General features: G+C 35.6%; 1 protein-coding gene across 4 annotated transcripts; it reads right to left on the minus strand.

The window, feature by feature from the left end:
* Positions 1-3,235: 3,235 nt before the first annotated feature.
* LOC129269489 (mitochondrial dynamics protein MID49-like) lies at positions 3,236-14,550 on the minus strand. 4 transcript variants are annotated; one of them, XR_010294921.1, is made up of 3 exons: positions 14,092-14,550; positions 5,707-9,495; positions 3,236-5,533 (listed from the first exon to the last, which is right to left on the minus strand). XR_010294921.1 is itself a non-coding variant. In XM_064105843.1 (2 exons), the coding sequence occupies exon 2, from the start codon at positions 9,479-9,481 to the stop codon at positions 8,060-8,062; it is 1,422 nt and encodes a 473-aa protein (XP_063961913.1). In that variant the 5' UTR covers positions 9,482-9,495; positions 14,429-14,550; the 3' UTR covers positions 3,236-8,059. The 4 variants fall into 4 exon arrangements, 3 of the variants coding, with proteins under 3 accessions (XP_063961913.1, XP_063961912.1, XP_054762972.2); XM_064105843.1 differs by having other exon boundaries at positions 3,236-9,495; positions 14,429-14,550; XM_064105842.1 differs by having other exon boundaries at positions 3,236-9,495; positions 14,266-14,550.
* Between the last annotated feature and the right edge of the window lie 1,542 nt (positions 14,551-16,092).

Below are 16,092 nucleotides of genomic sequence, written 5' to 3' on the forward strand. Positions count from 1 at the left end.
TGATAGGCATATTTCAAAGCAGGATATAACATATGCATGCCTTACATAGCAGGATGAAGAAATTGAATTATACCAGGTGACTAGAATAGCACACCATTGAAGACTCCATGAAGGTATTTGTTGCATGTCTACTTTGAATGCATATTATAGCATGTTGCACAATGTACTTGGCAAACTGCAGTGAAATACCATTCGTGGACGCATTTTTGTTCTTTGTGGATGCCAATGAAAAACACAATTGAAAAGAATATATGAATAATCAAGACACCAAAGTTGGTGCTTATCTCATTAAATTTTAAACCACCATGCCACTTTAGTACAAATGACATTTCTCTGATCATGCGCAGAATCTTCTGATCATGCGCAGAATGGAACTACGAACTGGATTATATCAATGAAATGACCTTTGACACCCGAGGCAGCATCATCAAAATGAAAAGTTTAGAGACTTTTATGAGATACACCTATCCATTTGGGCATTAAAACGGGTACTCCTGAAAATTTTATATTATGATAGATAAAGAAACTCCAAACAAGCAAAACACTGAAAATTTGATCAAAATCAGAAAGAAATAACAGTTATGACATTTTAAAGATTTGCCTTATTTCAGTGAAACAGTTCTATGCAGGTCTTCATGAATATTCAACGAGCAAACTGATGCTGTCATATCCCAACTTGTTTTTTCCTGAGATTATGTTCATTCAAATTTTGTCCTCAAAGAAATTTTTTTTAATGGATTGACAACTGATTTCAAGTATGAGACATTCATTGCTGCAACTTATTTTATTATAAGGGAGACATATCATTCACACATGAAATAATTATGATTTCATGTAACAACATAAGGAAAGTGGGTATGTGAAATCATCAGCCCACCAAGTGACTCTTCATGACGACCTGCATATTAATGCTTTCTAAAAATATTGTTGAACTTTAAAATTCAATAGATTTGTTATTAGACTATAGTGCTCAGAATTTGATGCAATTTTAAGCATTTTGCTCAGTGACTCTTACTCTATTTATTTAGATTATTTTCAGCCTGATGTATCCCTTTAACTAGTACATTACTCTGTTATTGGATCCTAATTCACACTATTCTGGGGGGAATACAATTACACAACAAGTTAAATAAAAACATCTTTAATTCACCTGACAATTGATGAAGTGAAGAAAGTAAACCAATTTATTATTTTCGATAACAAGCTCTGATACACACTGAAAGAAATTATAATTTATGAATTCATAGCTATGAATTCATAGAGAAACATGCAAGGAATATCAATAATCAATATTATATAATTAAAATCAGAAAAAAGTTATGAATAAAACATTGAAGAATGAATAAATATCAGCTTTGAAAATACAATTTGATTATTATACAAATTCAATTATAATAGAGTATATTACTATACTTGAATAATAAAGCAGTATCAATTTACAATATACATGTTTTCTAAAAGCACCACTTTTGTCCCCAAATTAAGGAAGAATGAATTAAGACATGCTAAGCTTCTGTTCAAATCTAGCTAACAAAAAAATTCTGAAGAACACTAAAAGTCAAGTACCCCGGTAAAGTAAATCAGTGAAAAAATATTTTGCTATGAATATTACTATATTTTTTTTAAATATGATCACATAAAGTAAAAGAAATCAACAGGATATTCACCAAGAGATATTTTTTCATATATATATTTTTTTTTTTGGGGGGGGGGAATAGCTGCCTACCCCCACCCCTTTCTAGTGTGCAGACAGTCAGTTGACCTTCTGTAAACTATATATATGTGAAAGGATTATCAATTCAGGGTATATTGCAATAATAATAAATGAGTTTTTGTTGAGTTTTAAAAGGAAACATTTCAGCTCCCAAGCCTTAATTTTTTTAAAAGAGGTATTCACATGTTATGCTTTTAGATAGATGATTACGTAATCTTTCAATATCACTCTTTTAAGATGGTTATAAATCCAGACCATTGCCCATGGCCAATAATTGTAAACATGGCACAAAGGAGTGTTGCACAATCCTTTAGAGATTATTCCATTCAACTGTAAAGACTTAACACAGCTGAAAAGCTAACAATTCACTGACCTGCATAAACACTTCTCAACCTTGTAACCATACCCCTATTCCTAGACACACTTACGTGTAAGCCATGTACAGTAATTGATTGATGTTGATGTTGTTTGCATAGAGAGTCCTTACAGGTCTGAAATGCGCTATATTCGAACTACAACTTACTATTACTACATGTATAGTGGCATACGCTGTGTATTTTAAAGAGGTATGCCTATACCATTTAATAAACCTTTAATAATGCAAGTGCCGAAAGATGTATCTCGTCCTATATATCATCATATTTGTTATAAAAAAAAGTTATAAGCTCTCTGCATAATGTGCTGTTTGCTTTCTTTGCAACAAGATTATGGCACTATGCATACTTGGCATAAATTATAAACACAGTGGTTGTTTGGTGGTTAAAAACCATTCCCAAACATTAAATTGAGATGGTGTCTGTCACAGAGAATAGGTTGTCTGCATGCACTGCATCGACACTTTGTATATTAGCCCCTTCGGTTTTGTCACAATCACTGTAGACAGAAACTGCACGTATACAGACACTTGACCCAATTTAGTGAAAATACGTGTACGTGACTATAAGCCATTTATTATAATGCAAGGACATATGAAAAACAATCCTTAATGAATTTGAGAGCTCACAATATTTTTTTTTCTTATTGGCCTGTATTAAAGGCCCAGATTCTGAAGTCAGGTTTAACTTAGACCATGGTCTAACTCTGTGCTAAGATTACGGGAAGCCAAAAGTGTCAACATTTTTACTAAGTTGTATTTTTTTCATGTTTGCTGTGCTCTTTCCTGATTCATTGATGGTGAAGACAATCATGTTTTCATACTTCCTAGACAATTATGAATGATTTGAGAGCCAAATGAGCTGAAATATGATTTCTCTACTGTTGGTGATTTATGTTAACAATTGGCTATCCATACTTAAACCACAACTTTAAACCTGAGTTTAAGTTAAACCCAACTTCAGAATACGGGCCTATGTGTCCAGCATTGATTTTAAAAACACTTGTTGAATTGGTGTGATGTATGAAAAACTAGCACACACAAGAACTCATGTTGCATAGGACTTCTCTGACTACATGTTCTTCTTCACATTCACCATTCAACATTGAGTTGCATTACACAGAAGTGATACTCATTCCCATTGAATGTTGCATGAAATGTACGATAATGTGCTTTATTACTTCCCAACAGGCAAACATGTGATTTGCATAGCATGAGATTTCAGGACAACAGCCCTCTTTATTTACACAAGAATGGGTCCATCATTTGTCAATAATGAGAGGATGTTTCTCTCAAATCAAAAGCTATGCGATAACATTGCCCAGACACATTGAACCAAGGATTAAAAATAGTCATGATGGTAATTTTGCTTTTTATGAGAACTTCCATAAAACCTCGATTTTCCAGTAGACCCCCCTTGAGCATTGTTAGCATTATAGTAAAGTAATTGTGCTTGCCATACCTAAGGTCTCTTGAAGTTAATGTAAGACCACCTGACTGGGGGGGGGGGGGGGCTGTTTCATAAAGCTGTTCGTAAGTTAAGAGCCACTTTAAGAATGACTGGTGATCCTTTCTTATGTGCTAAACCATCGCCGATGAACATTTTGAAATATACCATTTACCACAAGAAAGGTATCACCAGTCTTCTTAGAGTCACTCTTAATTTACAAACTTTATGAAACACCCACCTGTTCACTCCACAAGGACCCTGTTCACATCTACTTTCTTAAACCAGTTTAGTGAAACGTGTGATCTTGGAAGTGATTGTAAGCAGTCTTGTAAACCAGTTTGGAAATCCACTTCGCAATGCGGTTTTCAAGACCGCTTTGCCCTCGTTAAAAACTTGTGTAAGCGTGGGTGAGGACACCATCCTTCTTCGGGTAGTGACACTGAGCCCACTTCTTTAACAAACATTACTTTGACAATCTGAGAACTTGCAAAAAGTTCACTGGAATATAAATGAACCACATATATTGCTATGTCAGTGAATAAAACAATTTTTATAGGGCATATATTCCAAGTAACGAAATGGAGAATACAGCACACAAATAAATCTAATACATGTAAGAGAATAAACAAAAAGAAGACATTAGTACTATATTACACTACCTATATTTATGCATGAAAATACAGTTCACATAATTGCACAATGAAACGGAATAGACCAAAACCGATACCCAAATCGAAAGCAAATTGTATTCAAAAGCAACAGCATTGAAAAGAAATTCCCAGGCCATTGTAGTCCCAGTACAATGAAATGCATACCAATCTGCATGCATTGAATACATAACAGATTTGCACTTTGTATTACATGTACATATCTAAAAAGGTATTTAATCAGAATTCAGAATTGATATTTTTACTCAATTCAATCTAGTTATAGCAAACTAAATTTATAAGTGACTCATGCATATAAAATATGTAAAAGCTGTTTATCTTTATGTTATATGTGTGGGTGTTTGTTTTCAATTAGTTTCAAGATGTGCCACGAAATGCCCACAAAAACTTTCATTATTACCCCATCCACTTGTTCACTGCAACCACCCTGCCTATGGTGAATCTATGGAGTATACAACACACACTTAAAAATTCTTTTAAATATCACTTTTGTAACAAAATACCTATTTCCATACAGATGTGATTTATTTTTCATTAGTACCTTGGGGATCATTTTCTTTTTAATTCACCAGAGCGCTCAAAACTTTAATTTTGAGCATGTTTTTGTATAGGCCCTCTATTGGTGGAAAGAAAAATTGCAAGAAAATTGTCATTCAACAATCTCTATTTTTAATTCAGAAAAAAAAATAATAAAAAGAATTCAATTTACTTAAAAGCCAAGCTATATGAAGAATAGTAATAATGGAAATTGACGGTGTCAAAAAAATCAAGCATTTGTCCCCAAGAACGAGAGAAAATAAGCCAAACATTGCCAACCTTACTTTACAACACAGGGAGTCCTATTCAGGGAACGAACAAGGTTACATGTACATCATAACCTTGTTCATTGAATGAGTGCCCTGATCACAAGTACATGTATGTTGTATTGCATGGAAATTTACAGCCTTATTTCAGAGGTGTTTTTGAGTTTGCAAATTTCATGTGGTAATCATGCAATCAGCATGTATATCAACAAGACAGACCAGAATGCTAAATTTAGGGTCTTTGCTATCGAGTAAAAATAATTACCGTTTATTTCAAAATCTATATACATAAACAGAGGCCTAAATCATATCATTGCTTTGGGCTTCTGAATCCTTGGCAGATATTTTGATAATGTATTCTACTTTTCACAACCAATCCAAGCAAACAAATGAGCTTTTATATTCGGGGGCTACTTTTCACAACTTACTGCCTAAATCAGCAAAATTGGATGAGCATTACATTACATGTACAATGAACAACATTGCAATGAATGGGGATTTTCCAGGGCTAAGTTTTTGAGTTTCCTGGTGGGTGTTTCATAAAGCTGTTCGTAAAGTTACGAGCGACTTTACGCACGACTGGAACATGTTCTTAGGTCATAACTCAATTGCATAGGGATATCACATACCACAAGAAAGGATCACCAGTCGTGCGTAAAGTCATTTGTATCTTACGAACAGCTTTATGAAACACCCACCAGGGCTGTTCTGAGCATTTTGATGCAAATTCGCCCGAGCATTGTGTATTTTCCTTCCAGCTTAATTGTACTGGGCATAATACGAATTCATGAATCATGATCAAAATGTTGAGTACGGAACAAATATATGACTAGTTTAGGTCATGAGACAATACTGTTTTAAAGACACCTTACCAAAAGTTAGAGCCTGTATTCGATCCTGTCAGGAATCCATGAATGAGGTCACTGGGGAATCCAGGGAGAGAGGCACAATTAAAATTTTTAATGTAAAAATGCCGTTCAAAGAGAAGTGTGCCTCCCCCTTTTAAAAGTGAAGACCTTTTTTTTGCTTGTCAAATGTGCCCCCCCCCCTTTTGGGAAATCCTGGATCCGCCCCTGCATGAGGCGACTTTAATAAAGGGGAGCAAACTGATCACCATTGTATGTTGTCTCTCATCGACTGTGTGCCATAAATACATGTAGCTAGTCTTAAAGTATACCTTTTGAGGCCTATTTTGAGGTATTTTGGATAACCATTAGTAAATACAGAGGATAATTTGGCATATAATGTTATTTGTGGAGAGAAATTACAATGTTTTTGTGGGAAAAGGACTGTTTGCTAATTGGTAACATGCATGTAAAGTGCAATAGTTGTGATATGAATTTACCAAGTACATGTAGTGAATTGGTGCATTGGCATTCAAATGGGCAGGTTTCTTGCAAATTATTGGTTGTTTTGTGTAGGTCTGATCATGATTGGCCATTGGTTGACAGGTGGTATTGCACTACAGGTTCATTCTTGGTCATATGTGTGACAGAAATCTTGACGAATCGTGATTTTAATAAGGTATAAATCTGTAAATTATACAGATTTATGACTAATTATGATGATTTTTTTCATTTCATTTTGAAAATTCCTGTGAATTTCAAAATGATAAAAAAAATTAAACTTTCAAAATCATGGTTCTGTGTGAAGTCACAAATGTGACCCACTTCTTTTGACCTCTGAACTTGAACCTGCATATTGGAGACAGCAAAAATATTTCTAAATAATAGCAGACTATATAAAACTTGATGTTATATAACCTTTGAATTAATAAATCTCTAAAAAAAAATTTTTTTAAACTAATTGTATTCAAGATTTGTCATAATTTTGGTCACACATGTGACCAAGAATGGCCATACAGCACAGTGGCATTGGCTCCTACAACAAACGATCAATATTAATAAGATCCAATGCTTAATCAAAAGAAAGTCTTCAGTGCATTAAAAACTACTTAATTGAATACATGTACTATATTTACTTTTAAAGTATGTATATAATACATAAATGGTATGACTTTAGTAATTTGAAACAAACCTTATATGAACAAAACGTACATGTAATAGAAATACTTGCCAATTAGGATAAGATCCCAGACAACTTGATCCCAGATGCTGACCTGTAAATGTACTACATGTGTAAATACTCACTGACCTGTAAAATGTACTTAATATTCATAATAAAAATACAACATTAAATTTACAACTTCAATTCAGCTGGTATCAAGAGAATAGGTGAATTTTGAATGTAACGCAGATCACTATGTAGTCACTCAAATATAACCTTAAATAATTTCTGGTTTATATTCAGTACCAGCAACTTTCAACAAAAGGTACATGGCTATACTGAAACTGGCATACACTATACATGCAAAATAAAGCACGTTCTTGTTTGTCAAGAAATGTTTAAGGATGTACTTGTTTTAATAAAGGTTCAGTATATAGGTAACTGCACACGATATGTTACTTTGTTAGTTTTTCTTTAGCTAAAAACATGGTCTTTTCCAGATTTTACCTTAAGCTTACATGCTTCTTTAAAAGGTAGCATAACTATTTCACATGCATACATACATGTGTGTCATCAAGTATTCTATTAATTCATTCCTCTTTCAATTTCCTGTATATAAAGCACCTTGATTTGATCAAGAGAAGGTTATAATTTTTTTTGTATTGACAAAAGTTTATTTATTTAGGGAATTTTCACTCAGAACAAAGGATTCATGAAGAGTAATATCTTCTTAACTAACATGACAATGAATCCTTCAATCCACTAATGAAGTGAATAAATAGCTGGAATAGCTGTAACATGCTTTTTCCAAAATGGATGACACTGCAAACGGATAATTCACTCTGAACTTAGGAAAGAGCCATCAATCTGGTTCTTCTATTTTTAAGAAAGACTCTATCGGAGTCTTTGTAATGTAAAAATCCATCTCTCTTTACTTGAATCTTCAGTGTGACTCTTAAGCAAACATTCCCTATTCAGTTAATCACCCATCTCTCACAGAGTTGTAATTGAGAGTGCAGTTTCAGAACAATTTGAAACTGTCACTCAGTACTTATGCTTCAGCATACCACTTATCTTTCTGGGGTTCTTTAATATGCTCTTCAGCCATTTCCGTATCCTCTGGAGAGCCCAGGATGGAAGGTCCAGGAAACAGTTCACACTCTGATCCCTTGGATGCGGAAGATCATGGTTGGACAGGCACCTTGTCAGGATCACTAGGATATCAAAGAACCGTTCTGCCAACATCTGTTCATCCCACTCTGTTTCTTCGACACAAGCGATGTACATGATGGCTAGTAGGTGGGCATGAGAGAGCACTTGAAGTTTGGAGTTGTTGACTCTCAGGACTTCCATGATGGCCAAACACTTCATCCTGCATCCCCCATCTGAGCCATCAAGCTCATGTAGCATCTCAAGCACAAACTCATTGAAGCACCACATCCAAAGATTAGTATCAGGGCGAAGATTCAACTCCATACTTTCTACTTCATCATATTCATCATCTTGCATAACACCGGAAGGACGTGGAGAGAATGGAGACGATGACAGGGTCACAAGTCTGGGACCAAGTTTGGCATAGATTTTAGCTTCTATGGTCACACTTGGTTCTTCTCCGGGGGACATCTTGCAGAATTCGTTGATACTGCTACCCAGAAGCCTTTGTAGATGGCGAAGCACATATGCAGGGCAGAGATAGTTTCCGACCATAAACTTGTCCCAAGGATCCTGGCCTTTCGGGATGAAGTCCAGATTGATCCGTCTTACCAGGAAGTACCCAGGTGCCTTCAGAACAGAATGTCGAGCATCTTCATACTCCCAAGTGTGGGGGTTCATTTCAATAGGAAGCACAAGTAATTTGGTGGATGCATCATAAGCTTTGACAATGGTAACCTGAGACCTGTCCCCAGCAAAGAAGGCATTCTGGATGGGGAGGTTATTTCCATGTTGTTTCACAAACTTCATGAAGAATGTTTTAAATGGCTTCAGCTCTTCTCTTTCAGATTGCTGCCTCTCTTCATTAGGTAGGACATAGCTTGTGTAGTAGCTCTCCAACCTTGTTTTGAGAGGTAATCCACTTGCGCTTGGCACATCAGAATTGACGGGTAACATTCGCACATTTGCATGTTCCTGAGCAGCAGCTTCTTCATAATCATCAGAATCCACTTCCTCGTAATCTGACCAATCACAGGTTCGGCGACCAGATGCGTATGGTTCTTTCTCTTCTTCTGCTCCATCATCACTACAGCTCTCTACCTGAGCAGAGGAAGATGCTGCCATCTGCTGCTGACGTTGACGGTGGTGAGCTTGGGCATTGTATTTTTCCCTCTGCTTTGTTGCTTTGTATGCTTCTGCTGCAAGGATGGCACTTGCTGAAAGTACACCTAGACCAGCTGCAGCCTTAAGCCCCATTGCCCACCAGGAATCTCTTTCCTGGGCAGAGGACCTCTCTCTGTTGTTATGTGCCATCGAGACCCGAGCACCTGAACCAAAAACAGAAAAAAAGAAAGATTAATTTTTCAATAATTATTCAAGTCTATGGATTATCTTTATTTCTCCATCTCTCAAAAGTTGCAGCAAATTATTTTAATGAAGTCATCATGATTTAACTCTTGATGAACATGTAAAAAACCTCTTTTGAAACTAACCATCTTTTTCAAAGAGGCTCTTTAGGCTGAAAATAATATCATTTGACCACCAGATAAAGAAAAAGCAGACAAACAAAACACTAAAAAGGTAATTAAATCGGACAAGGATTAACAAAGTTATAACATTTTAAAGGTAACTCCACTCCTGAAAAACGTTGATTTGAATTAACACAGAAAAATCAAAGAAGCACAACACTGAAAATTTCATCAAAAAGTTAAAACGGATGTAAAATAAGAGTTACGGTATGACAACTTAAAGTTTTGCTTATTTTTCACAAAACAGTTATGTGCACGACTGAATGATGAGAGTCAATAATGTCCCTCCCTCACCATTTCTTTTGTATTTTATTATTTGAATTATAGGCACTACAATATAAATATTTCAATTTATAAAGACCTTTTTGTGCGAAAGACAAATTTTAAAACAATGATGTTTCACTTGACAATGAGAAGAAAATAAGAATACAAAAGAAATAGTGAGTAGATGTCATCGGTCTCCTCATTAGCATACCGACAAGGATGTGAATATAATGTAGGACCTGTTTTGTGAAATAAAGTGAAATTTTTAACTGTCATTTCTTTCTTATTTTACATACGAATTTGAAGAATTTTTCAAAGTAATGCTGGTTTGATTTTTTTATTTTTATCCACCCAACTTTTTGCTGGGTCAGACTTGTCCTTAAAAAATTGTGCATTAATAATTTTGGTGAAATAGTTCTACGAATCTCTTCAAGAATAGGCAATAAGGCAGCTGATTCCAAATTATTCTTTTGTATTTTATTAAATGAAAATATTATTTATTAAAATTTTGCCATCCAAAAGTGAAAAAAATGGATTGATTGACAACTGATAATGTATAAGATAGCCTAATCATTGCTGGAAATTATTTTGTTACGGATATGAATTGTGATATCCATTATCATGTGAAGATCTAATAAGAAAAAGGAAATTGGGGACATTTCTAGTCCTTTTCAGGCAACCAATTTTTGGTACATTTGTGATTAATGACAAAATCAATTTGCATTGCATTCTAAAACTAGTAAAAAAAAGTACAGTACTCAAAAGATGTCAAATACAGAAACGTTAATGATCCGGCCTTGCCTTAGACTGAAAAATCAGTCTATTTTGCATAATTTCAGTCAGAGATATGGTCTGCTGAGACTTCATCTGGCTCCGCAGCATCCCAGGACGACTAAAAAATCAGAAAATGTTTAAAAACTCCTACGAAACAGCAGACTTTTCAGCCTAACGACCAGTAGCCTTGCCGACATGATATTATATCATAACCTTGTTCATTGAATGAGTGGATATATGTACACTGTCTCTACTACATGTACTTTAAAATCAGATCACACAATTTATAACCAGTACAGTACCGTAGATCTATTTAAAACAAGGCTATAACCACTTGTTCACTGCAACCATCCTGCCTGTGGGGAATCTACAGGTAGGACTATGGTATGCCAATGCTGTACATAGCACACTTTAAAAATCATTAAAAATATCACTTTTGTGATCAAAATTACTAATTTCCATACAGTTGTAATTTATTTTTCATTAGTAACTTGGGAATAATTTTTGTATTCACCAGAGTGCTCAAAAACTTGAATTTTGGGCATATTTTTGTGTACGCCCTCTATTGGTGGAAAGTAATATGGCAATAAAATTTTCATTTTTCACTCTCTATTTTTAATTAAGAAAAAATAATTTAAAGAATTAAATTTACATAAGAGCCAAGCTATATGATGAATAGCTGTAATGAAAACTGACAGTGTAAGAAAATCAAGCATTTGTCCCATAGAAAAAGAGAAAATAAGCCAAACATTGCCATCCTTATTTTGCCACACAGTCATGGAGATGTAACTGAGAACAAGGTTATATCATAACCTTGGGCCTGTTGCATGAAAGGGTCTTTCGTAGAACCATTCTACGTAAGAACGAGATATCGCTCAACTGTTTCACAAAGCCAATTTGGGCGATACGAAGAATGGTCCTTGGAAAGACACCTCCAGACATGTCCTACGTAGGCATGATCTTCTTTGCACACCGCCCGCCACCGTCGGCATTGAGAGAAAATGCGTTTACGGCAAGCCACACTGACATATCACCTTCAAAATTTTTGGGGGGGTTGCACACTGATGCATTTTATCTGGGATGGCGCCAAGTTATTTTTTATATGGGGGCTAGTTGTCATCAATTTCAGGTCGTCTTTTTGCACGGCAAGACAACCAAAAACATGTCATTTTAACTTCAGGGACTCAGTTTTACGGGGAGTGAGAGTGATCACTCGCTACCGCTCTCCTTATTCCATTTTTGGTAGAGCGATTTATCACTCGCCTCAGCTATTGCTTAACAAGAGTGTTAGTCAGTGATCAAACTGTTAGAGTCAACCTTAAAACCTCATTTTCTGTCAAGGTTTTGTAAATAACACACAATTATATTGTATGCAATAACACACTTGCAAGAATGACATTAAAAAGTTCAATGAGATAAATATTGCATAGATCTACTGTACATGTATATCTGATTGTTTGTCTCCTTTGGTTGTGGGTTGTAACTTAGTGTATGTTCCTCCATCCATTTTGAAATCAGACAAGAGAGCTCCCCTTGTATGTCAAAGAAGAAGCTTTTTGTAGTGCTCCCCTTAAAAGTTTTAGGAGAGCTTTTTATTGCTCCTTTCATAATAATAAAACTGAGTCCCTGTAACTTCTCCGGGCATTATGTCCGGGGGTAATGTAGGCCCAAATATTTTTTTTAATATGTTTTCTTTTATTCTCCGTCCTATCCCCACACCGTTTCCATTAATTTTTATTTGAAATATCGAAATGGGCGGCAGTATCTCTCTGACCCCTCATGCTTTCTCATAGATAATTAATTAAACAACATGAAAACAAATTTCTTTTTAAAAAATGATGTAAGGTAAAAAACGTGTTTATATCCTTCAGCTAAAACAAAATACGATACAAAACTAAAATGTTAAACATGGTAAATCATTCATTTATTTTTATTTCATTTTCATTGTAGGCCTAATTATTTTTTGCTGAGATTAATTTTAATCAATGAAAATTAATTGTCGGATTTGGGCTAACTAATTGAGATGTGAAACAGTGAAACAAAACAAAAAAGAGTCTGCATTAACAAAATAGCTAATTGAATTTAAGATACAGATTTGGCCTATAGCTTACGAATCCATCACAATTATTACAAATGAAGATAAGCTAGTTCATTAAAGAAAAGATTATGGAAAGTCCATACGGAGAGGTGCATTTTAAATCGTAGGGTAGGCCCCTTTCGGCCCCTATGTAATGTTATAAAGCAATAATGTAGTCTCTACTACTCAACTTTGAAATGTTGAACATATATATTTTTTATATTCTTAAACTATATTCTTATATAAGCTTCCATAAATTAAGTGATCAACTTTAAAGATGACCAACGTTTATGATCATTGTAATATTTAGCATTATTTCTGTAAATAGTATTTTTTCCATTGCGGATTGCACACCTTTTTCTATGTTTTAATTGTTATTTCAAAGCACTACTTTATCCACTTGGACATGTTTGCAGCAATTTTCATATTTTCCTTGTCTTCGGTTACTCATCATGCAACTCGTCTGAGGTATGTTTATACTCTAAACACTCACATTTGTATTTCTTGCGTTATATCTGACAAATAAAATAAATAAATCAAATTTTTCACAGGCAGCCTCTCATATTTTCCTTTTTAGTCTCATACAATCAGACACTGTTGATTTTGTTTACTCCATTCAAACCCTATTTTTACCTCAACAGATAACATATTAACGCATAATTTGCAAAATCATCATTATATATATATATATGTATAAAAAAATCAGTATATTGAACTAATAAAATGTCGAAATTACTTAGTTAAATCAATTTTTATGTCGGACAAGGGTCTTTTTCGTTGAAATATCAATGAAAGGTGTCTCTGAAAGGACACCGTGTTCTAAATAAGGGAAATAATGAAAATTTCGATTTTATCCAGTTTTGTTTGTGAATCTTGAAAGTTTTTTTTCTTTTTTAAAAATACCTCATAAAGTACGCTCCATACATCAATTCTACAATCAGTAATAAATAAAACATTATTTGATCCCCTTTTATTGAAATATATGATTTTATGAAAAGTCGTCATTCCGAAATAAAAGGTTCAGGTGACGATGAAGACTAAATATTTTTCCGATACTATCGATATCAAACGATGTCGCGGACTTGAAAGACAAAATTGCCTTCGTGAAACGGAAAGTGCTGATTTGTCGCCAATCTTCCTATCTCGGAAGAATGGTCCTAGGATGTTCCTACATATCGCTCATCTCGTCATGCAACAGGCATGACAGGCCCCAGGTTCATTGAATGAGTGGCTATAACCTCGTTCCTGGATGAGTGGCTAAATTACTAGTACCAGCTCACCTGTATTTTAAAGGCTGTATCACTACCCTGCCTCTGTCTGCTGCTCTGGTTCCCCGTCTGGTCCCCTCTTTCTTGTCCCGGGTCCGGAGTGGTTGTACTGCGTCAGCGCGAGAAGTGGTAGATAGAAAGTGTTGGTACCGGTATGTTTACAATACTACTCCTCCCACTACGCACCTGTGTCTGTGCCTGGGCTGCGGCTTTGCAGTGTGTGAGCCTGTGTTGACTTGTGGCTGGAACTTAGAGTTTCGGCGTCTCTCGAGCTCTCGAGACTCGACTACCGGCTACCGTACAAAGTTACAGTCCCAGTCTTCTATAGTTTCAACTATTAGCTACCTACCTACCCGCCATCACACCTTCAAAGATGATAAACCAGCCATTAGAATTGATAGCACCGAATTAATCAAGAGTTGTCGTCACGTCTTGTCGCTCCACACTTGACCGAGTACAGGCTATAACCACTGAACTAGAGATACGGTCAGTGGCTATAACTCCTATAACTGTAGGGGTTGTCGTTGTTTACAGGCGCAAAAATTAACTTTCTCTGAAGTTTCGAATAAAATATACCCTAAAGTTGTGAGAAACTTTAAAAGTAAGCTTCGTTTTATACTTTATCTTGGTTTGAAAAATCACTGAAATTCAAATATAAGTTTTTTTTGCGATTCTTTGATAACTTCACTTATTGAAATACAAGTAGGGTCTTTTTGTCAGACTATCTCAGGCGCGCTTTTTCCATAGTCTTTATGCTCAGACCACTGAAATTTCCGCGGATCAGACCTAAAAATACAAATTTCCTTCATTCTTATGGCACTGTAGACGTATCTAATTTTTTCAAGAATGGAGTAACAACAAACTTTGAGTTCAATCACGCAGCTTCCATTTTCCAAAGAAATTCAAAAGAATACACAGGTACACTGCGCTGCGCCTCTGATTGTAAAACTGAAAAGTGCAAGGTGTGTTTAAAAAGGACTTTGGAATATTCTTTTTTTTTATCACAAAACATAAGGAAATATATCAAACCGTTTTTATGTTCTGAAAAAAAAAGGGCTGACGATTCTATGAAAGACTGAAAGCAGTTTAAAAATGTGAAAACCTCATTATTTGACAAAAAGATGATTTTGCAAATGAATCCACAAACTTCCAGCCTCGGAATAGGCCTGCATTTTTTGTGCCACAGTATACAAATAGCGAATAGGCATGAGTGCGATGGTGCGAGATTTCGCATGAGGTGAAAGAAAGATGTTCTATTCAACGAGGCGTGAGCCGAGTTGAATAGAGCGTTTCTTTCTTTCACCTCATGCGAAATCTCGCACCATTGCACGAATAAGAATATTCGCTATTTGTGTTGTACAACGCCTCGGAATTTAGCAAAAATATGAAAAAACAAAGAGTTTATCCCTATAGTAATCTATGAAAAGGGAGCAAAAATACCGAGAGCAGAAAGCAAAATCCCACAAGCGCACATGACCTTGGGCAGCCTTGCGCATTTAGCCAGCTGGCTTATACGCGTATTGTTCATTTTTACCGAGCGCAATGAATTAAATCGTATTGTGACGTCACCTCCCAAAGCCGTGCAACGGTACATTTTGGACGGTACATTTTGGATGGTACGTCTTTTGTGCAACGGTACGAATGTTTGACATTCAGCCTCCCATTTGCTCGCGTACAACAAGCTAAGTAGGCGTTGTACAATTATGAACGACCACTGCGTTCCCAATGTGCCAGTCGATCTACTCCGTCATATTTGTAAACCCCGACTTGTGAGGAGAGCTTCATAACAGAAACTAGTTTTTCTTTTAGTCATCCTCAGGCACTAATCGGTGGTAATTTCTCCCTCTTGTACATATTCTTGTTGTCTTTTGCCTAGTAAATAAAATAAATAAAAAATGAAATCAATTCCGACAAGAGGCAACGCAAGTATATAGGCCCACCAGCGTACCTACGGGGGGGGGGGGGGGGCAGTCTGTCCCCCCTGACGAGCCACAACCCATGCAAAAGACGTAT

Source organism: Lytechinus pictus, chromosome 10, assembly GCF_037042905.1.
Source record: "Lytechinus pictus isolate F3 Inbred chromosome 10, Lp3.0, whole genome shotgun sequence".
Classification (NCBI taxonomy): Eukaryota; Metazoa; Echinodermata; class Echinoidea; order Temnopleuroida; family Toxopneustidae; genus Lytechinus; species Lytechinus pictus.

Coding starts and splice junctions, on each gene's coding strand:
- LOC129269489 (XM_064105843.1), bottom strand. CDS start 9,481: ATGGCACATAACAACAGAGAGAGGTCCTCTGCCCAGGAAAGAGATTCC.